The sequence below is a fragment of the Macaca fascicularis genome, chromosome 2 (genome assembly GCF_037993035.2).
Source record: "Macaca fascicularis isolate 582-1 chromosome 2, T2T-MFA8v1.1".
Lineage (NCBI taxonomy): Eukaryota > Metazoa > Chordata > Mammalia > Primates > Cercopithecidae > Macaca > Macaca fascicularis.
Window position 1 is genome coordinate 162,502,780 of NC_088376.1, and position 22,007 is coordinate 162,524,786.

At 40.8% G+C, this 22,007-nt stretch overlaps 1 protein-coding gene across 3 annotated transcripts in view; it reads left to right on the forward strand.

Moving 5' to 3' along the window:
• The first annotated feature begins 917 nt into the window (after window positions 1-917).
• Window positions 918-22,007, forward strand: part of HGD (homogentisate 1,2-dioxygenase) — a 54,086-nt gene continuing 32,996 nt past the window's right edge. For all 3 annotated transcript variants that reach the window (XM_005548044.4, XM_015446384.3, XM_074033376.1), the window contains exons 1-4: window positions 918-1,072; window positions 6,216-6,287; window positions 7,100-7,188; window positions 11,555-11,660. In XM_005548044.4, coding sequence (XP_005548101.1) covers window positions 1,058-1,072; window positions 6,216-6,287; window positions 7,100-7,188; window positions 11,555-11,660 — 282 coding nt within the window. In that variant the 5' untranslated portion in view covers window positions 918-1,057. The remainder of the gene's footprint in view (window positions 1,073-6,215; window positions 6,288-7,099; window positions 7,189-11,554; window positions 11,661-22,007) is intronic.

Sequence of the window (22,007 nt, forward strand, 5' to 3'; positions counted from 1 at the left end):
TCTCTCATTCTAATTGCCAATGTTTAAAAATTGGAGCTTCATCTTATCTTGAAAAATCAGCTAGCCTACTTTATTCATTTACACTTCCTCGTCTGTTGGCATTTGAGTTGTGATAATGCCTAATTTACAAGATTGTTCTTGTGGAATTCGATATGGAAAAATCTAACAAAAGCAGGCACTCAGTATATGTCTTCCCCTTTCTGAACACTACTAGTCATGAAGCTGCTACCTGCCAATGACCAAGGAGAGCGGCCAAGATGAAGAGCAAGGGAGTCATAGAGGAGGTGGCTGGAAAGTAATCCCTTGGTCTGTTTTAGAAGTATAAAGGCATTAGGAAACAAAACTCTTACAGAATGTATAAGAAAACTAAATGTACTTTAAGAAATTAAAAGGAGCAGTAGGAAACATCTCAGTTTGCTCTAAGTGAAATGTTTCAGGCTCTGAATGATTCAACCAAGAACCTGAGCCCATTCCTGGGAAGCACCTGCAGAAAACTGATTCTGGTCCCGGTCCCTGTCTTCAGGTGGCTGTGTGTAAACATCTTACCCCAGTGTAAACATCTGCAGCTGGTAAACGTCTGGGGGTGTTCTCACTGCTCTCCAGGAGACTCAGCACTGCCCTGTTCCTTCCTAACCTGAGTCAGGACTGAGCAGAGAATCCTCCACCACAAACAGCAGGCACTATCTGCCACAGTTCCTCTCCCTGATAGCTTCAAATTCTCTGCCTTTTGAAATAAGCCTATTTTTAACTGGAACAAATAATTGGTCAATCTGTACCTCAGGTGAAGAGGAGTGAAGCCTCTGCAAACACTTAGGAACAAACTGTAAAAACCAAAAGCATTTGTGTAACCTGTTCAATAAGCTTGTTGGACTTTGTCCCTATGTATGAGTTAGGCAATTCTTTCAGCTAGTTTGAGTGACACGCTGACCAGTGAAGCGCAGTGAAGCAGTGGGAACCAGAATATCCAAAGAGTGGTTTGAAGGAGAAAGAAGCATTGTGGCTTTATATCCTCTGGGCCTGGGTTTCCTGAAGTCATCATACATAGAAGACAGAAAAAATGGCTGAGTTAAAGGTAAGAAACCAGCTGGCAAGTTTACTGTGCCTTCTTCAGCCAAAATTTATGGAAGCTTCTGAGAACTCCAGGGTATCAGAGTTGGAAAAGACTGGGAGAGGCCCTGGTTCAAACCCCTGTGTTCAGAGGCTTCACTGTGGTGTCTGGGCATGGCTGGGGCTGAAGAACAAGGGAAGGGTAACAAAGGAAAGAAATGAAGCTCTTATTGGTCATCCCTTGCCTTTGTTCGTTTCAATTATTGTCTTGGAAATCTGTAGACATCCTAAGAGCTCCCCTCCACTACGGACACACACGTTTCTCACCATGTCTCTTTCTCACCCCCTGCTCTGACACCTTCCCATTGCTACAGCTTCATGGACCACTTCCGGTGACCAATTAGATATGCTTAATCTATTTAGTTAATTGAGGCTCTGAATCAGCCATCAGCCCTTGGCCAGTAGAAGCCCTAGCACCTCCTCTAGGAAATCATTCTTCTTTTAAGTAATGCGCAATTGAAAAGTATGTGTGGGTTACATGCTGTTAGGCGCTAGGCATTTTAACTATGAATTAACTCATAATCCTCAAAATAAATCTGGCGTGTAGAGAGAGGTTCTTGTTTCAATTAGAAAAGTAATGCTTGGAGAGACTATGATTTGCCCAAGGTCACTGCCAATAGATGACTGGATTAGAACCAGGGTATGTTTGAATGCAAAGTCTAGGCTCAAAAAGGGGCCTCAGTGGCTCCTACTAGACTGGTTATCTTAAGGCAAGGAAAACAGAATATGTACCTAATATCTGAAGCCATGCCTAGCGCCCAGCCCAGGCTTGCATCAGTGCTCAACACATGCATGTGTAACTGAACAGAACTGCCCAGAACCTTGGCTCAGGCCTAGTGGGCCAGACCACCCCACAACAGACATCTTCCCAGAATGCAGGGTTTGAGAAGTGCCCTAATGCCCTCTAACTGATGCTGAGTTTGAAGAATCCATCAGTTAAAGGGAGGTGTTTCTGAGTTTGAAGAATCAAACACCTTCCTATTTGATAGGAATCCTGAAAACACTCAACACCAGAGTGAAAGACTTTGGTTTTTTATCTTTATGCCTGACTAAAAGTTAACTCTCATTCTTTCATTCAGCAAATATTTTGTGCTAGTGCATGATACTGCAGATTAATATAGTAGAGGAACTGAGTCTGGGCTAGGAAGAGTCAAAAGAAACTTCCTAAAGGAGCCTGTACCTAAACTGAATCTTAAGAGAGAAGTAGGAACTGGCCAAGTGAAGAAGGATGGGGTCTGGAGGAAAGAGTGAGTGCAAAGGCACAGCACATACAGAATGCCTGCATGCTCTAGAATCCAAAACTCTGTCAGCCAAATTTGAGTTGATGGAAGGACAGCCAAATTGAGATACCTAGGTGGTGGTTGGATTTCAGGGGAGTGGGCAGGGCAAGGGGAATAGAACTGAGAGTCATGATGTCAATGGTAGGAGTTGAAGTCTTGGAAGAAAGAGTAGATAGAAACTTTGTTTTCTGATGAACATTCTGTGAGGAAGTTCAGCAGGGGTTGGAAACATCTTTACCATTTATAAATAAATTATATATAAAATCTTATCCTGCTGTCATGTTTAAGCAACTTATTATGCACAGCACCAGGACATCAATGTAAATTGCATGCCAGTCTTTGCTCTCAGTTTCAAAGGCATTCTTCCCCGCCTGCTGTCTAATCTTTACAAGGAAAGGTTAACTCCAGAGGTCAGGAATCCGAGCACAGAAAACCGGATTGCATCATATTCATTCTACTCAATAAACATTACATAATGTTTAAACTGTTTCTCATCTTTTATTTCTTCATTTTAATGAATATGTCAACACAAAGCCATAAATGAAATCACATTTACACAAAAGTACAGCTAGGGGAAGAAAATTCAAAAGATACAATAATAAAATTAAATTTAAAATGAAATACCCTGTGTATCTGAGTAAGTTGCTTAGCTTCTCCCAACCTTGGTTTCCTCATTTCTGAAACAAAGAGCTTGCTTAACATTCAGGCTCTGAGCCCCACCACCAAATCCTTGATTCGCTGGCTCTGGGTTTGTATGTAACAAGCTTCTGGAGTGATTCTAATGATTAGCCAGAGACGGAGCCTGCTATTCTACACAACTGATTTCCTGTTGCTGCTGTAAAAAATTACCACAAATTTATTGGCTTAAAACAGCACAAATTTATTATCTTGAAGTTGTGGAGGTCACAAGTCTGAAATCAGTTTCACTGGGGTAAAGTCGAGGTGTCAGTGTGGCTGGTTTCTTCTGGAGACTCTATGAGAGATTGTGTTTCCCTGCCTTTTCCATGGATTCTGTTTCCTCTTCTAGAGGCTACCGACATTCCTTGGTTTGTAGCCTCTTCCTCTATCTTCAAAAAAATGTATCTCTCTGCTTTTGTAATCACATCACCTTTTCTCCTCTTATAAGTCAAATCTCCCTTTGCCTCCCTCTTATAATGACACTTGTGATGACATTTAGGATACACCCAAATAATTAGGATATCTCTCCATCCCAAATTCCTTAATCTTATATGCGAAAGTCTGTTTGGCTAGAAAAGGTAACATTCACAGGTTTTGGGGTTAAGCCATACGTATCTGTCAGAGCGAGCCATTATTCAGCCTACTGCAATAATCTGCAAGTTCTCTTTACAATCTATGTGCTATGTTCCCATCAAGGTTAACTAGAAATATTAGACTCTTTTTCCACAGAAAAAAAAAATGTAGCAGTAGTTTCATCTCTCCCCTGACTCCTCTCTCTTTCCTTCATGCCCAGTAAGAGGAAGTGAGGTGCACCATCTGTTCATCTCATCAGGTGTTACCTAGAATCAGAGTCAGGAGAAAGCACCTCATAAAACTACTCTGACAAGTAAACCATATCCTGGGGACCAGGTGAGAATTAAAAAGCTGTATACTGGTAAGCTGCCAAAGAACTGATGGTACTAAAGTCACATGGAGCTCAGAAATTTATTCTTGCATTTAGAAAGTATGCATATAATTCTCTTGAAAAGAAATGAAATCATATTTTTCTGTCGGATCAAATTATTCAGAAATCTGAACTGTAGAAAACATACAAACACACTTGCTTAATGTTAGGTTTTTAGTCTTATTTTTGTACCCAATATACTTTTACATAGGCACTGAACCAGCTGGAAATGAATGCTTGGATTTTCGCAGCTGATAAAAGCAGAGTTCAGATTCTGTCCTTGAGCTCAATGTCTGGAGAAAGCAGCTGCGAATACTGCTTCCTTAATTCAGATGCCTTTGGCAGTGAGGGACATGGCATTTTAAAGCTGTAATAAACTCATCTGTAATTTTTCTCTCAGGGGATCAGAAAAACCAATAGATTTGATAGTGACTCAGCAGTTTTCACCTTCCTCTTCAGCCAATGCACTGCAGCTAAGATTGAGAAACGGATTCAGAACTCACACCTCTTGGTGCTTGGTGGCTCCCTTCCAAACCACCAGCTGTTCTTTCTACTTTCTTTTCTATTTTGTAAAGCACAGTCTGAATCAAGGGCTTCAGAAACATATATACTAGCTCTTGTTGCAAACACATAACCCTGAACTCTCTTCTGAGGCAAGCAGTTGCAAAGAATGGGGAAGGTTAATGAATAAATCCACCGGTGCCTGCCAGAAAGCTCAGCTGTACTCCAGCCTTCTTTCCTCTCTTGCAGAGAGAAACAATGCGGCAGTTGAACAAAGCGAAGGCACTGTAATGCCCAGTGGCTTCAGTCATAGGCTGGTCTAAAATTCCATTTCACAGAATTGAAGATAATTTGGGGTTATTACCAATTCTCAGCAGCTCAAATTCAATCCCGTTGATGGTGAGCATGGGGTTCATTTTGAGAGAAGAAAATTGGATGCAGCAGAGAATCAGAATGCTGGATGGCCTCTGCCATTTCCCCAAAGATATCCTAACTGCATGCTGCTGCTTTTAACAAATCAGTATATAGCTTAGTATTTTTTGTGATGACAAATTTTCAAATATGCAAAATATTGAGTCTGAAGGCAAAAAGAATCATTTCACTTCCATTGCTTCCCAGGTCATAACATTCACATCTGATATTTCTTCCAAATATAGACTGTTGTTGGCCTGATCATCACTCACACATCCAGGCTTGTTACATCTCCATGCCGCTGAGCATTCTGGAGGGCCTACCCTTCACCTGCTTCCACCCTTCTTATATCTCTTAAGGAGATGTGTTCAGATGGTGGCATTTCACTCGCTGAGCAAGACTGCACTTTCATTATCCTGGGCTAAAATCAATTGGTATTTAAGTTAGAGCAAAGAGGCTTCTAACCCTATTTACAGCAGCACACATACACTTATATTAAAATTGGCTTTAAGTGAAAAACTCAATCAATCAATAGATTTCCACTGATTACTTTCTCTGACCCAAGACTGCCATAGTCCCACCTTCATGCAGCTTCTAGGCTAGCAAAAGAGCCAGACAGTGCACAAGAACTCTCAAGTGTGTTGAGTGTTGTAAGAGTAAGTTTCAGGAGCTCCCCGTGACTTAACCTTGCTGAGAAACCTTTTAACTTTTGTTTCCTCTGGGAGTGAAGTGAAGAGATGGCAATCAGAGTAGGTTTCATTGTATCATTGTGAAAAGATTCTGGGCTAGCATGTCTCCTGAAGGCCACCCATATCTTTAAACTTTATTTTCATGCATTCACACAAATATAGATGTGTTCCATAGGTGAGGCAGATAGCAGAGGCTTCTGCCTGCAGCAAGGCTAGTTTGCAGAGGGTTTTGCTGTCAGGGGTTGGACCCACACATCTCTTCCTAGATGGTTTTTCTTTTTTTTCCAGAGTTTGAAAGGGAAATGGAGTCTCAAGTTCAGGGAGGTTACAGTGTAGACCCATAAATCAGCTAAGTACAGCTAAAGGTGGAGAGGTCTATGCAATATCCAGCACTCTTCTGATTAATTGGAAGTCTTTAAAATTCACAGAAAGTATATTGTCTTCCCTAAATGATTCATATGTCAAGACACAGTAAAGATATTATACATAGAACGTCATACACAAACGTATGTCTATATAGAAATTCTTACATTTGTGGACTGCCAACTTTGTGAAATGCTCTTTAAATCCTACTAATGGTGGCATTTATGTCTTTGTCACATACAGTACATTTCTGGATTTGGGAATGAGTGTGCTTCAGAGGATCCTCGCTGCCCAGGTTCCCTGCCAGAAGGACAGGTACAAGCAAATAACGTGCTTAGAAGAGCTCTGAATCCTATTCCTGGATCACTAGCTTTCAGGCCAAAGTGCCTCCACCCACTGTGGCTCTTCCAGTCTAGCCTGTGAACTGTCTAGGGGTTTCCTAAGTCATAGGGGCAATGAAGATACAGAGCAATGACAATACAAAGATTAAAATTGGATTGGTGGCACAGCAGCCAATCCAAACTAGTAAAATTAACTGTAGGGTTTCCAGTAGGATTCCCAAAATCCAGGGTTAAGGGGAATTCCTCATATTCCCCTTGAGCACCATGGATGTGACAATTATGAGAAAATAACAAGATGCTTTAACATGTATGCACAAAGATGTTCATACTATTGCTGGTTAGAAAAGCAACAACACAATAAACAAAATATTTTCAAAACTTTTTGAAGGCTGTATCATGGCATAAAAAATCCTCATGGTATAATGTTTTCTTAAAAAAAAAAAGAAAAAAAAAAGCGTGATTATTACAGGATTATACGTATCATAGCGTCACAATTTTGGAGGTTAAGAATGCGAGGAAAAATACCAACATGTTAACACTCTGTTATTTCTGGTTGTGAGATAATGGGTGATATCATATAGTTTATACATTTTCTACAATAAGTATATATTACTTTTATAATCGGGGGGCAAGTCACATCAGAAGTCGTTACAAGAAACATATTGGGTTGGACATGGTCATGTGCAGTGGCCCAGAGTATCCCCATCCCCCTACTGAGTTGGTTGGTGGGAAGGTGGGATGCTTTTCAGATGGGAGTAATATTGTTTATTGCATCCTTTATTTCAGAATAATCCTCAGGTCTGCCCCTACAATCTCTACGCTGAGCAGCTCTCAGGATCGGCTTTCACTTGTCCACGGAGCACCAATAAGAGAAGGTACAAGGATTAGATGAATTCTGACCTGTAGACTGTGGGAACTATGACAGGGACTTTGTGCTGCCTCCTTCCCCTGGGCCACAGCCTCCCAGAGCTGCCCAAGATCCTGCTTCTTATAGGCTATGGTCTGGGTCATAGTCGGAAGAGAATGGACTTCCTCCCAGCTAGCACCAAGTGACTACTGGAAGAAGGTGAAGGAAAACTGCACAGAGCTGGGAAAATACACATGTCCAGTTCCATTTACAAATTATCTCTTATACTCAGAAGAAAATATTCCTAATAGTTTGGCCTTCTTCTAAAGACTGTCCTGTTGAGTTTTGGCTTGGGGTTTACCTGTTTTGTTTTTGTTTTGTTTTATAATGACAAAGTCACAATTAGGGAAGATTCAGAGCAATATCTCTCTCAGCTGACTAGAGGTATGGTCTTTGCAAGAAAATGTTGGGTAATCCAAGCTTGGATAGTTAAAAGTCATGTATTAAGGCCCACTGTGGTTTGAATTAATAAGGTTTTTATTCTGGAATTTGCCTTTGCTAGAAACCATCATATTCATTAACATAGTATGCCATGTTCCATGCTTGCTCTAATGCTACATCCAGGTCAATGAACATGATCCCTTGATTAACTCAGGTTGGATGCAGTATGTGTTATAGTTTTGGGAGGCAGTAAGTGTTGTGATTTAAACAAATGGTGTCTAGTTATAGAAATTTTAGGCTAAGGCATTTGTGAAGAGGAATGCTGCTGATACCAGAGACTTGGAGAGAAGGGCTTGTGGTCTTGTACTGCTTATTAGGGCAGCCTGGGTTTATCTCCACAGATCCTTCTGAGAAGCAAATGAGATAGTAAGTACAAAACTATAATGGACCAAACAAATGATAAAGATTGCACGGTTTAATCATGGCCACCCTGGAGGCAGGCCCCCTGAGTATAAATCCTGGCTCCTTTTCCAGCTGTGTGGCCTTAGGTAAATCATCTGCCCCCTTGGATCCTCTAGTTCTTCATTCGTAAAACAAAGATAATTATAGTACCTATTTCATAGCTGTGGTGAGGATTAAAAGAAAGGATGTGTGTAAAGCACATTATCTTAGCTTAGCACATTGCCCGGTACATGGTTAGTGTTCAGTTAATGCTAGTTATTGTCATAATAACTATCATTAAGTATTGCCATCATAGCAGAGTTTCTGCCTCATTTCCAGGGTATCTCTAGGAGGCTGTCAAGAGAACTGGGCATGATATATGGCAGGTGCTATGTTACAATGTCAGTATCAACAGTGCTTTTCTCTCAGTAGATATGTGAGTGGAAAGAGGAAGAGATAGAGAAAGTTTTCTATACATGTCAAAAATCAGGGGACAATTCCATCACTATTTAATTCTCTCTCTCTCTCTCTCTCTCTCTGTAAGCCCAAATAGACAGGGTAAGGTAAGCACACAGATAATTCTGTCCATTCTAATTTATGACAACCTGGCCTCTATGACTATGTTCTTGACTTTGTGGCCCTTTCCCTAACAGGCCACCTGGTCTCCAGATTCTGCTACCTGTCCCCATTATTCAGCAATATCTTCAGCCAGCAGGAGCTGAGCTTTGTTCCAGGAGGCTGAAAAGGAGCTGTTGGCATTTCATTAAGAAGCTGGCACTGTTCCCTGAATCAGAATTAAATCTCTGTTCAGGGCAATGTAGTGCTGCCTGGGGAGTTTTATAAACTCAGCTAAAAAATAAGGGATACTAGGTATGGCTCACCCATCTCTTTAGAAGAACTCTTCAAAGATAGCCACAAGAATTGTGTAGAAATGCTTTCCACTCAAAATCTCCAGTGGGAAGATGGGACCAGTCCCATCCAAAAGTAGGCCAGCCTGAAATTCTTAGTTACTACTCATCTGAACCACAGCATGCAGGGCCACCACAAAACTATTAAAGAGTCTGTCTACCTACCTACCTACCTACCTATCAAGGATTAATTTTTATCAGATTAGCTAGTTGATTGATCCCTTGGGTCTCGAAAAGGCAAGAGTGAGGAGAGAGAATTTGGAAAATGTGGACCGTGATAAAAATTCAGAAGATTAAGAGAAGAAAGGCAATTTAACAAATGTCTAATAAGCCAGCACCTCCTGTATGCCAGGCATTTTTGGTACACAAACTCTTTGAGTCCTCACAACAATCTTAGGAGACAAGGATGAAGAACATAAGGTTCAGGAAGTTTAGTAACTCTCCCAGAATCACACAGGTGGTTCCAAGACATACACACATGCTCTGAACTTCATATACTGGGAGCTGGAGAGGCTTAGTAAGACCAAGGTCCGAGGTCACGTCATGAAGAGATGGAGTAATCAAATGGAAACTAAACAGATGTAGCCCATTTTCCCCCAGATGGCTCAATGTTGGGCCAGGCCAACTCAACCCACTGAGATAGACTGTCCTTGGGCTTAAAAGGGCCAGAGCCTGTTGATTCAGGTCTGGTCTTCCATTGTCCTTCTGTATTTTGTCAGTGTAGTAGCCTCTGAAAGGACTTGGGTCCCTCTCAGTGAGTTTCAATGTCCTTTCCAGCTTCTGGAAGGTTCTCATCCTGGTGTCCTTTAGGATTCCTTTACAGAGTCTTCTTCCCTTCCTGAAGCCTGAGATCTGGTCCTGGTAGAGAGGACACGTTTTAAAAAGAAAAGAAAGAAAAACAAATAAAGGCATAAATGTACTACAATAAAACGTGGACATACAGTCTTAAAATTTTGGAGTACAGAGGCGTTAATTTATTTTTATTTTATTATAAGTTCTGGGGTAAAGGTGCAGGATGCGCAGGTTTGTTACATAGGTAAGTGTGTGCCCTGGTGGTTTGCTGCACCTATCAACCCATCACCTAAGTATTAAGCCCAGCATACATTAGCCATTTTTTTAAGCTCTCCCTCCCCCAACTCCCACCCCTCAACAGGCCCCAGTGTGTGTTATTCCCCTCACTGTGTCCATGTGTTCTCATTGTTCAGCTCCCAATTATGAGTGAGAGCATGTGGCATTTGGTTTTCTGTTCCTGCTTTAGTTCGCTGAGAATATTGGCTTCCAGTTCCATCCATGTCCCTGCAAAGGACATGATCTCATTCCTTTTTATGGCTGCATAGTATCCCACGGTGTATATGTACCACATTTTCTTTATCCAGTCTATCATTGATGGGCATTTGGGTTGATTCTATGTCTTTGCCATTGTGAATAGTGCTGCAATAAACATATGTGTGCATGTATCTTCATAACAGAATGCTTTATATTCCTTTGGGTATATACCCAATAATGGGATTGCTGGGCCAAATGGTATTTCTCATTGTTGGTCTTTGAGGAATCACCACACTGCCTTCCACAATGGTTGAACTAATTTACATTCCCACCAACAGTGTAAAAGCATTCTTATCTCTCCACAGGCTCTCCAGCATCTGTTTCTCTTATAAATTAGTATCAAAAAGACAGACCCAATAGAAAATGATAAAGGACTTTTACAAGTAATTCATAGAAAATCTGTAGAGAGCCAATCAACAAATGAATAGACTTGTTTTTTGGAAATATTTTGTATTTTATAACTCCTAATAAAGGAAATACAAAATAAAATAAGATACTATTTTTCACCTAAAACACTAAAATTTTTAGCAATACTCCAGATTTGTGAAGATGTGGGTGACCAGGCACTCACACATGGTTAGTATGATAATAAAGTATTAAAATGATCTGACAATTTTGCTTAGAAATGCATTGGATGTATCTGAAAGAATATGTAAGAAATATATAAGAAAATCATTAAGCTCTGATGCCTCTGAGGAATAGCCCTGAAGAAACTGAAGGAGGAAGGCACCATTTACCTTTCAGGACTTTTTAAATTACTTGAATTATTTTTACCATTGGCATGTATTACTTTTATGATTTTAAAGGAGAAAATTGATTTATTATTTCAAAAATAACAACGATACCACCCATATTCTCTCAAGCTACATAGAACTCGTTGTTCTTGCCTTCCAGAGCAGGGACTAGCATCCTATGAGACACATAAGCTGATGTTTCTCTATGGATTTTCCTACACAGATACCCACCAAGGTACTTCCCCGCTTCCTTGCAGTTTTTAGAAAAGACAATTCTTCATTTTTTGGCCGCATGGAAATAAGCATGAGTCAAAGTCAATTTGAAACATGATGGGTGGAGTGAAAAGGTGAGAAGAGGCCAGGGCTGTGGGCAGCAGATGGCCATTAAAAAGTAATGCCGTGACATTGCTTCACAGCTTCACACATTAGAGTCCACAGGTCGTTGTTGACTTGCGTGTCTTCCTGATGGTACTGCCTGAGTCATTCTGTGTATCACTTAAAACATTACTCTAAGGCTTGTATATCTCATATGTTTTCCCTCTAGCTGGCTGTATAGGATTCTACCTTCAGTTTCTCACAAGCCCTTTGAATCCATTGATGAAGGCCATGTCACTCACAACTGGGATGAAGTTGATCCTGATCCTAACCAGGTAACCTGGTCCTGTGAATTGAAGCATATCATGTATCCAAAGCCTTGACTAGAAATACCTAAATAGAATACCATGGTCATTGAAAAAAATAGGTAGCTTTTTAAAGCATTATTTTAATAAATGCTAAAGTGTGTCTGTTTTCTGCTCAAACTGGGGTGGTGTATTAGTCCATTCTTACGCTGCTATGGAGAAGTAACCAAGACTGGGTAATTTATAAAGGAAATATTTTTAATTGACTCACAGTTCTGCATGGCTGGGGAGGCCTCAAGAAACTTACAATCATGGCAGAAGGAGAAGCAGACACATTCTTCTTCACATGGTAGCAGGAGAGAGACATGTTAAGCGAAAGGGGGAAAGTCCCTTATAAAACCATCATGTCTTGTGAGAACTCACTAGCATGAGAACAGCATGAGGGTAACCATCCCCATGATTCAACTACCTCCCACTGTGAAGGTCCCTCCCACAAAACATGAGGATTATGGGAACTATAATTCAAGATGAGATTTGGGTAGGGACACAGCCAAACCATATGAGGTGGGAATTTTGGAGCTGATTGATTGATTATGTATATACATATTGTTAAAAGAAAAACCTTAGACAAATCTAATTTAACAGAATTTAATTGGGTAAAGGCCAATTCACAAATTGTTCTACCTGAGCCAGGATAGGTTCTGAGAGACTCCAGCACAGATACTAGTAGAAGACGATTTATGGACAGAAAAAGGAAAGTGATGTACGGAAAACAGAAATGAGGTACAGAAATAGCCAGATTGATTGCAGCTCAGCATATGACTTTCTTGAACACAGCTTTAACGGTGTGTCACAATGATTGGCATAAGAGTAGGTTACACATCCAATTAGGTTATGGTTCACTATGTATGGAGAAACCTTTAGGCAGAACTTAAAATATGTAAGGAGGCAGATTTAGGATAAATTTGATTAACAACCTGCATATGTGTGTGTGTGTGTGTGTGTGCGCGCGCGCATGTGTGCACGTGCACACATAAACTTGTAACTTTCTAGCCTAATGGCATATAGATGGACACAGGAGTAACTCGGACTTAGTAGAACTGCTCAGGTGAATTGGATGAGTGGAAATTATGTAGGTTGGTCAAAATATCTACATGCTCATAGGTTTTTTTTGTTAATCTAAACTTACCACGAAATACAGAAAACACATTCAATACTGATATCTTTGAAGAGAGGCCTTTGAAATCTGGCATAGGGGTGAGAGTCTTGCTGTCTGGGCTGAATTATGTAAGTCTATTGTGGTCACAGATCACTATCACAGTCTCTTCAGACCTAGGACTTCCATTCTTTTTCTAGGTGTTTCCTCTTTTTGGTCTAGTAATAGTGGGCTTTTTCTCTGCTTCCAGAGTATATAAGATAGAATGAGACAGAACCAGTACTATAGCAATGAGATAGACCCAGTGCTATAATGGACTGAGCTCTCTTTTTTTTTAACCTTCTGAGAACCCCAGTGTATTGCCTTTGTCCCTGAGTTTAGGTACATGTCGCTGATAATAGGTATGTAAGGCAGGAAGAAAAACAGACCTGGGTTTGCATCCCTGCCCCCCTACTTACTAGCTGTGTCTTAAGCTATGATGTTTCAACTCTAAAATGGGATGATAACATCTACCTTGCAGTGCTATTGTGAAGATTATGAGAGAATAGGTGTGAACCTGCTTTGTACAATGCCTGGCATGTGACAGGCAAGAACCATGATTCTGATACAGCTGTTTATATCTACCTGAATTTACATTATTCAGGTAAATTTATTTCTACATTTTATATTATGTTTTACTCCGAAGTCATCTTCTGCCATCTTTCCCTCCCTCCTACTCTCTCTCTCTCTCTCTCTCTCTCTCCCCCTCCCTCCCTCTCTCCCTACCCCCACTTTCCACAGCCCAAGGAAATCTCCTGCTTCTCCTTTGTTTACCAAGACATTTTGTCTATACCTGCAAATATCCCTCTCCTAAGTGCTTAGACTTTTTATAAGACAAAAGTCAAAATAATTTATAGACACTTTTGGTTTCCTGCCCAGTTCTCTCTCTTGTCTTAATTATGGAAATCTCAGCAAAGTAAGCGTCTGCTTATATGCTACCACCCCTCTCTACCAGGGACAGGAAGGGAGGGAGGCATTTAGGGTGGAAAAATGTGAATTGGTGTTTAAAATATTGTCTACCTTATAGCCACTTTGAAACTAAGACATTTAGTCTAAATAATGACCCTTAAACTTGCATGAAGTTTAATGCATAAAGCAGACATCCTCCCTGGTCCCTAGCTGGCCTATATGTTGCCTTCAAGCACATTGCAAAATGCAGCCCCTATTCTAACCCCCAATCCCTCAGACTCCGTCCCCGACACAAAGGGACACAGGCTGGGCATTCAGCTCCTCCCTTTCCCCTTCAGTCGGACAAGGCCCTTGTGCAGGGCACAACCTGGGGACCCTGACTTCACCTCATTCTTGAGTCTCATGTGGGTTCAAGTAATATGGGTATAGTAATTATGTATATAAAGTTAACTGAATGAGGGATTATAAGAAAAGTCCATGGGCAGATTTGGAGAATTTAAATTATTGTTTATTTCTAATAATAAATAATTATTTATTATTATTTTGCTTCAAGATAGCAATCAAATCACTAGTAGTTGACAGGGTAGGCTGGGGAGTTCCAGGGCTCCTCCCTGCTCATATCAATCACAATTGTCTAAGCCTCTCAACCTTAATAAATCTTCATAGATTTGTTTGTAGTTGTGTGGACGACAGTGGAGCCACATTTTTATATAGTTTAATTTGGGTGAGGGATTAGGTTTTAAACCTAACCTTTAAGGAAAATGTGTGATGTGTAATATGCTCAGTAATATTCCTTTATTATATATTATTATTTCCTTGACTATCATTGCCACATTTTATTTAACATGAATACACCCTTTCATAGGAATTATTTTGGAGTTTGGGTGACATATCCAGGTTCTAAGAACATAACCTTGTTCTAAGAGAATTTTTCTAGCTTTTTTTTTTTTTTTTTTGAGACAAGAGTCTCACTCTGTTGCTCAGGCTGGAGTAAAATGGTATGATTACAGCTCACTACAGCCTTGACTTCCCAGGCTCAGATGATCCTCCTACCTCAGCCTCCTGAGTAGCTGGGAGTACAGGTATGCACCACAATGGCCGGCTAGTTTTCTGTATTTTTGGTAGAGACAGGGTTTCACCATGTTGCTCAGGCTGGTCTCGAACTCCTGGACTCAAGCGATCTGCCTGCCTGAGCCTCCCAAAGTGCTGGAATTACAGGTATGAACAACTGCACCCAGCTTAGCTTTGTCTGATTATATCAGTAACATATACTTATAAAAACTCAAAAATATTGTAGAAATTAATAAAATATTACTGGAAGTCTCCCATCATAAGTGAGAGTCACGTATATAAGTTGTACATGTTAATTCATTATTTCATAAATAGTTGACAGACATTTTGGCAAGAAGTCTGAAGCAACTGGATTAAGAAGCTTGAATTAACACAAAGGCATCAAAATAGCTGTATCAGGGCGGGCATGGTGGCTCATGCCTGTAATCCCAGCACTTTGGGAGGCCAAGGCAGGTGGATCACCTGAGATTGGGAGTTCGAGACCAGTCTCACCTGAGGTCAGGAGTTCGAGACCAGCCTGACCAACTTGGAGAAACTCCATCTCTACTAAAAATACAAAATTAGCCAGGCATGGTGGCGCATGCCTGAAATCCCAACTACTCAGGAGGCTGAGGCAGGAGAATCGCTTGAACCCAGGAGGCGGAGGTTGTGGTGAGCCCAGATTGCGCCATTGGACTCCAGCCTGGGCAACAAGAGCAAAACTCCGTCTCAAAATAATAATAACAATAATAATAATAGCTGTATTAGAAGTTTCTGCTTGTTTTCTAGTAGACTGTCAGCCCATATTTGTTCCCCTTCTCCTCACTTCCCATGTTTGCCATCCTAACCTATGGTTAGAATGGCTTTGCTTTTGTCCTTGAGCTTGTTGCCTTTCTCCTGTTTTGAATTCCCTGAACACTTTCTGTATGGTAGCCACCAAATGAATTTCTTCTCCAATATCTTCCCTGTTCCTTTGAGATCTCGTCTTCACACACTCTGGGAGAGATGTGCCTCAGAGTTCAATAGTGTCTCGGTGTCTCTGTGAACACTGGCTCCATCCAGGTAGCAGTTTATGATCTTTCTTACTTGTGACCTCTGTCACCTGCCAACTACTTCTCTTTCCCTGATAAACCCTGGCTGTTCTTGCAAAATCTACCCTTTTGTCTTTTCATTTTTCTTCTTTACACATTAATATCTCTTTCCAATTTTATACTTCATTATTTAACCACAGTATTTTGCATTCATCACTTTCTCCCTCATAACCTCCTCCAAATATGTACTCCAGACTCTCAGCAAGAAAGGCTGAGAAAATTATATTTAGGTACCCCTCTGACAGTCCTTCCCAGCTGAAGCCTGTGTGATAGGCATGTCTTCAGCTGTCATAGACCAAATCCAATATTGCATCAGCCTCACCAAATATCCACATTAGTCATCTCTGGGAATTTGAAGACCTGAGAATTGCCTGATGTGTCCTCGTGTGTAACGTTTAGTCCCAAAGACTGCATCATGCAATATGCTGTCATCACTGTCATCCTTGACACCCTCTCAGGAAGACTGGGGGCTGCGCCCCCTAAAGCCTTCATTTTCTTTAGTGTATATTTAATCAGTTATCCCAGAATTAATGTAGCCTCTTTTTGAGTGTATTTAAATTCAGCCTGAGGACATAAATTCAATTCATTATTATCTCACATAGGAAGTATCCCTAATTTTATGTGTCTGCCTCTAATTTCTGAAGTCTCAGAATTTAATGAACTAATCTATATCCATTTTAACCATTTTACAGATTTCAGCTGGAATTCCTGAATTAGCATTTCTCTTTAAGGGTCCTTTAAAATTTACTTTTCTTTATTTCATCTCTAACCTCTTGATTGTTGAAAAATCAGATTATTGACTCAGTTGAGACTCAGCTGAGAAAATTACCTCTTGGTTCTTAACCAGTATAATTTGGACCAAGTAGAAATACCTCAAAGCTAACTAAAGAACATATCATAAAATGCCTTCTGTCTCCAGTACATGCAAATTATAAAAAAATGTTTCAAAACAATACACCCTTACAGGGTATTTGCTGTCTAATTTGTCAAACTTTCCAGGTTTTACCATCCTGAAATCCCCTTACCTCCATGAATGTCTTGGATTTTCCTGCCTCTCTTGCCCAAGTCTCTCCTATTCACAGCCAGACTCCTTGAGAAATAATCTAAACCCACTGTATCACTTCCATTCACTCTTTAACCCTATGAAATTCAGCCTGCCCAGATGACTGTATTGAAAATATTTATACCCTCTTTGCACAATAGTGCATCACTCTCTAATTAATACATATTTTTATTTAAAACTTACATAAAAGTGTCAATGCCCAATAATTCCACTAACACAGAGTTAACAACTTTTAATGTTTTGGGTTCTTTCAAGCCTTTTCTTTTTGTACCTATATGTAAATAAATAAGTCCTAGGGTCCCTTGTAGCCAGTAACCAAAAGTAATTTAAAATAATATCTGGCCAGGCACAGTGGCTCATGCCTGTAATCCCAGCACTTTGGGAGGCCAAGATGAAAGGTTCACTTGAGTCCAGGAGTTTGAGACCAGCCCTGGCAACATGGCAAGACCCCAGCTCTACAAAAAAGTGAAAAAAAGTAGATGAGCATGGTGGCAAGCACCAGTAGTCCCAGGCACTCAGGAGGCTGAGGTGGGAGGACTGCTGGAGCCTGGGAGGTCAGGGCTGTGGTGAGCCCTGTTCATGCCAATGCACTCCAGCCTGGGCAACAGTGTGAAACCGTATGAGAAAGAAAGAAGAAAGAAGGGAAGGGGAGGGGAGGGAAGGGGAGGGGAGGAGAGGGGAGGGAAATCTTTACTTGCTTTTCCTGAAAACATTAAAGAGTATCCAATATATGACCCACAGCAACACTTTTTAAAATCCCCTTTTTCCAGTTTTTCCCAGACCCCAACCCTCTCATATCTGTCTTCTCTCACCTCACCTCACCTCTCACCTTCCCCAAGCTCTTCATGCCTTGTCAACATTGATTGTTGACCTCTGTCTTCCTCCCTGTACATTCTGCCTCAAGAAAATGATTCCTGCACTGTAGATCCCCTATCCCCTTTGGCTGGGAGACACACACACACATAACACTGACCTCCATGTCTATACTACAGTTCAAGGGACTCCAATGAGAATAGGCAAATCTGAATTTCCTGTAGAGATCAGGGAAGGGAAGAGGAAGAGGCTGTGAATACACTTATAATAGTGCTTTTTAAAAAAAAAAATCAGTTACATATATATTTACTATAATTAAGCTCATGGTGTAAAGCAGTTTTAAATTGTTTTTATTTAAATATCATATTTTGCACCTTCTTCCATGTCTTTTTAAACTTCTTGAGTGTAGATAATTTTTGATATTATATTAAAATCCAATAAATGTTTATAAAACAATTCCTATATTGTGAGATATTTGAATTTTTTCCATTTTTGCAATTATGTAGTAAATCCACGTTAAATATAATCCTTTTCTCCTCAACATCCCAGCCTGGAACAACTGACCTCCTTCTTTTCTTCCTGAATCTCCCTTTTTTCCTGGGTTCCATGACATTGCATGATTCCTAAACCTGCAAAATAAGTGGCCTTCAAGGTCTTGAACTAGACTTTTGGTATAGTTTGACTGTGCTCCCACCCAAATCTCATCTTGAATTCTCACTTGTTATGGTAGGGACCTGGTGGGAGGTAGTCTATCTGCACAAGCTCTTTCTTTGCCTGCTGCCATCCATGTGAGACATGACTTTCTCCTCCTTGCCTTCTGCCATGATTGTGAGGCTTCCCCAGCCACTTAATTGGAACTGTAAGTCCAATTGAACCTCTTTCCTTTATAAATTACTCCGTCTCGGGAATGTCTTTATCAGCAGCGTGAAAATGGACTAATACAACTCTCACCTCCCCCTTATCATCATCTCTCCTCTGAGAGAAGCGGAAGTACTTACTGTCTCGCTTCTCCTCCCCTTCCTTACTGTCTTTCTTATCCTCCGCTTTTCTTCTCCTTCTCATCAGCCCAACCTTCCCCTTCCCCTCTGTATTTGTCTGCTAGAGCTATCATAACAAAAAGATACTGGGTGGCTTAAGCAAAAGAGATTTATTTTCTAACAGTTCTGGATTCCAAGATTGAGGTATCAGCAGGGTTGCTTTCTTCCGAGGCCTCTCTCGTTGGCTTGTATCTTCTCCTTGGCTCCTCCCATCATCTTCCTTCTGTGTCTATAGCCAAATTTCCTCTTCTTACAAGGACAGCAATCATATCAGATTAGGGTCCACTCTAGTGACCTCATTTTGATTTAATTATTCCTGTAAAGACTTCATCTCCAAATAAAGTCACATTCTGAAATACAGGGGGTTAGGACTTCAACATATGAATTTGGAGGAGGAATACAATCTAGCCCATAATTCTCTCCTTCTCCTTCTTTTTCCCTCCAAATATCAACTAAGGATTCCCATTCTTTTGGATTCTCTTTGCCTTAGAGATGAAGGGATAGTTGTTGTTGATAAGAAATAACCAAGTGGGACATACTAACAGGAGGAACTCCTTTAGCAATAGAGGATTTTGCTAGCTCACTACACTGAATCAGGTGCCAAGTCCACAGAATGGTGATGCCTGAGTATACATAAGAGTTAACAGGGAACTTGCTGAAAATGTAGATTCCTCAGTTTTGCTCCTCAGAGATCCTAGTTCAGTAGGTCTAAGGTGGTACTCAGGAGTCTCCCCAGATGATTTCCATGCAGGTTGGTGCTGGACCACACTTTATGAAATTCTGCTGTAGAGTGTGCTTTCAGGATCTCTCTGGTTCCTTTTTTCCTTTTCCTACCTCCACCTGGTTCAGACCTCACTTCTTCTTATCTAGACTATTATAATGACCTTCTACCCGATTCATATGTGTTCCCCTGCCTATCCCACACCGTGCTGCCAGAATCAGCATGCTAAATTATCATCCCAAAAATCTTTAAATCTAACTATCACCCACCCCCTCCACTGCCCAGCCAATCCAGTGCAGACTTCCAAGATAAGAGATCAACAGCTCTGATTCACTGTCACAGCCTTTCAGACTCTCCACTCCCTTCCATGTCCCCTACCTATCAGTCACACTAAACCATCATCATTCCAGGACAACTCCCTAAGTTCTCCTGCCTTCATGCTGGATGCTCTTTTATCTACTTGAGATTTCCTGTTCTTCCTTCACAAATATTCACCCATCTAAATCCCACTCATGATTTATGATTCATTTTAAATAATACTTTCTTCATTACGCCCTTTCAATATTTCTCAGAGTATTTAAGATTCTATGGCTCTATAATCTTCATCTGATCTGCAATATCCAGTACGTGCCTTCTTCCAAATAGAATCGCAAGTATTCGTTGAATTTACTCCCTAACAGTTCAGATCCTATCATTCTGTAAATAAACTAGATTGCATTTCTCTAAATGCATTCAGTGGTGTGTTCCAGCATTGCAGTGCACATTCCCCTGCTCAGCCCTTTTGGACAGCTTGCTAGCTCTTTTTACAGTTCATCTCCATCAATTTACATTTCACTTCTTGCAAAGATATTGGAGCTGTCTGCAAACCAGATGATTTCATTGCTTATATCTCTTATTTTCCATATATAAGAATGTTAAATAGGCCCTGTGCCAGGACTCATTCCTGAGGGAACATTTCTATTTACATTTCTCTTCCAAAGTTATTTGCTGATCCACTTCCTTGTTTTTCTATCATGAGGTTTTCACATTTCCAGGATCTTCTGTAATGGATTACCTGAGGGAAGAGACAATGTCATGTTCACCTCCAGCATCTAGCATCAAATCCAGCACACAGATAGGTTCAATAAATATTGTTTGAAAGAATTAATATAAGGGGATTAGACAAGAACGTTGACCCTGAAGGACCTAAGCAGGGTTGGTGTCCCAGGAATCAGACTGGCCAGGGTGATTCAGCACTGGAGGAACAGTAAACAAAGGTCAGTTTGGAAGACCAGGTACAAGACCATTAAAAGGAGGGAAAGCTTGGGTTTAGGAGCCAAGGAGATCAGGAATAATTTGGGAAACAGGTCAAGACAGGCTAAGATCAAAGGGCTCAGGGTGTAGGTTAGTAAGAGGGGCTGAGAAAGTGTTGGCATCAGTTCTTAGTAGAGAAAATTTAACTGTTCTAAACCATCAGTTTTTTCACTTCTAAAATAGAGATAATAATCATAGGGAGCCTCAGAGAGTTGTTGTGAGAATTAAATGTCATCCAACAAATATTTATTGAGTGACTATTATGTTCTGTACTCTGTGCTAGGTGCTGGGTAACGGATTTAAAGCTCTTGGGTTTACATTCAAGGGCAAGGTCAAATGAGAATCCAAGTTTTTATCCTTGATGGTTCATCTTCATTTGTAGCCTCACAAAAGACTTTTGTTTTGTTTGGTTTGGTTTGGTTTGTTTTTTTGAGACAGAGCCTTGCTCTGTCACCCAGGCTGGAATGCAGTGGTGTGATCTCAGCTCACTGCAACCTCCTCCTCTTGGGTTCAAGCGATTCTCCTGCCTCAGCCTCCCAAGTACCTGGGATTACAGGTGCCCACCACCATGCCTGGCTAATTTTTGTATTTTTAATAGAGACACGGTTTTACCATGTTGGCCAGGCTGGTTTTGAACTCCTTACCTCAGGTGATCTGCCCGCCTTGGCCTCCCGAAGTGCTGGGATTACAGGCGTGAACCACCTCATTTGGCCTGAAAGACTTTTAGAAATCTAAATTACAGTGACGTGGATCCTCCTTACCTATACTCTTCCTATCACCTCAAAAAACTCCAGTGGATCAACCAAAACCTGATTTCTCTCCACATAATTCATGCTACCTTTTTTTCCTCAAATTTCCAAAGTTTCTGAAGAATTCAAGTGAGCCTCTGTTTTATTTTAATACTTCCTATCTTTTTAGTCTGACTGAAACTCACCACCACAAATTACCCTGGATCTCTCTGCTAACAGCTATTTATACATTGTATTACTCCATTCTGTTGTAAAGAAATTTCTGAGACTGGGTAACTTACAAAGAAAGGAGGCTCATAGTTCTATAGGGTGTACAGGAAGCATAGTGGCTTCTGCTTCTGGGAGGGGCCTCAGGATGCTTCCAATCATGGTGGAAGGCAAAGGGGGAGCAAAACATCTCAGATGGCAGGAGCAGGAGCAGGAGCAAGACAGAGAGGAGGGAGGTGCTACACACTT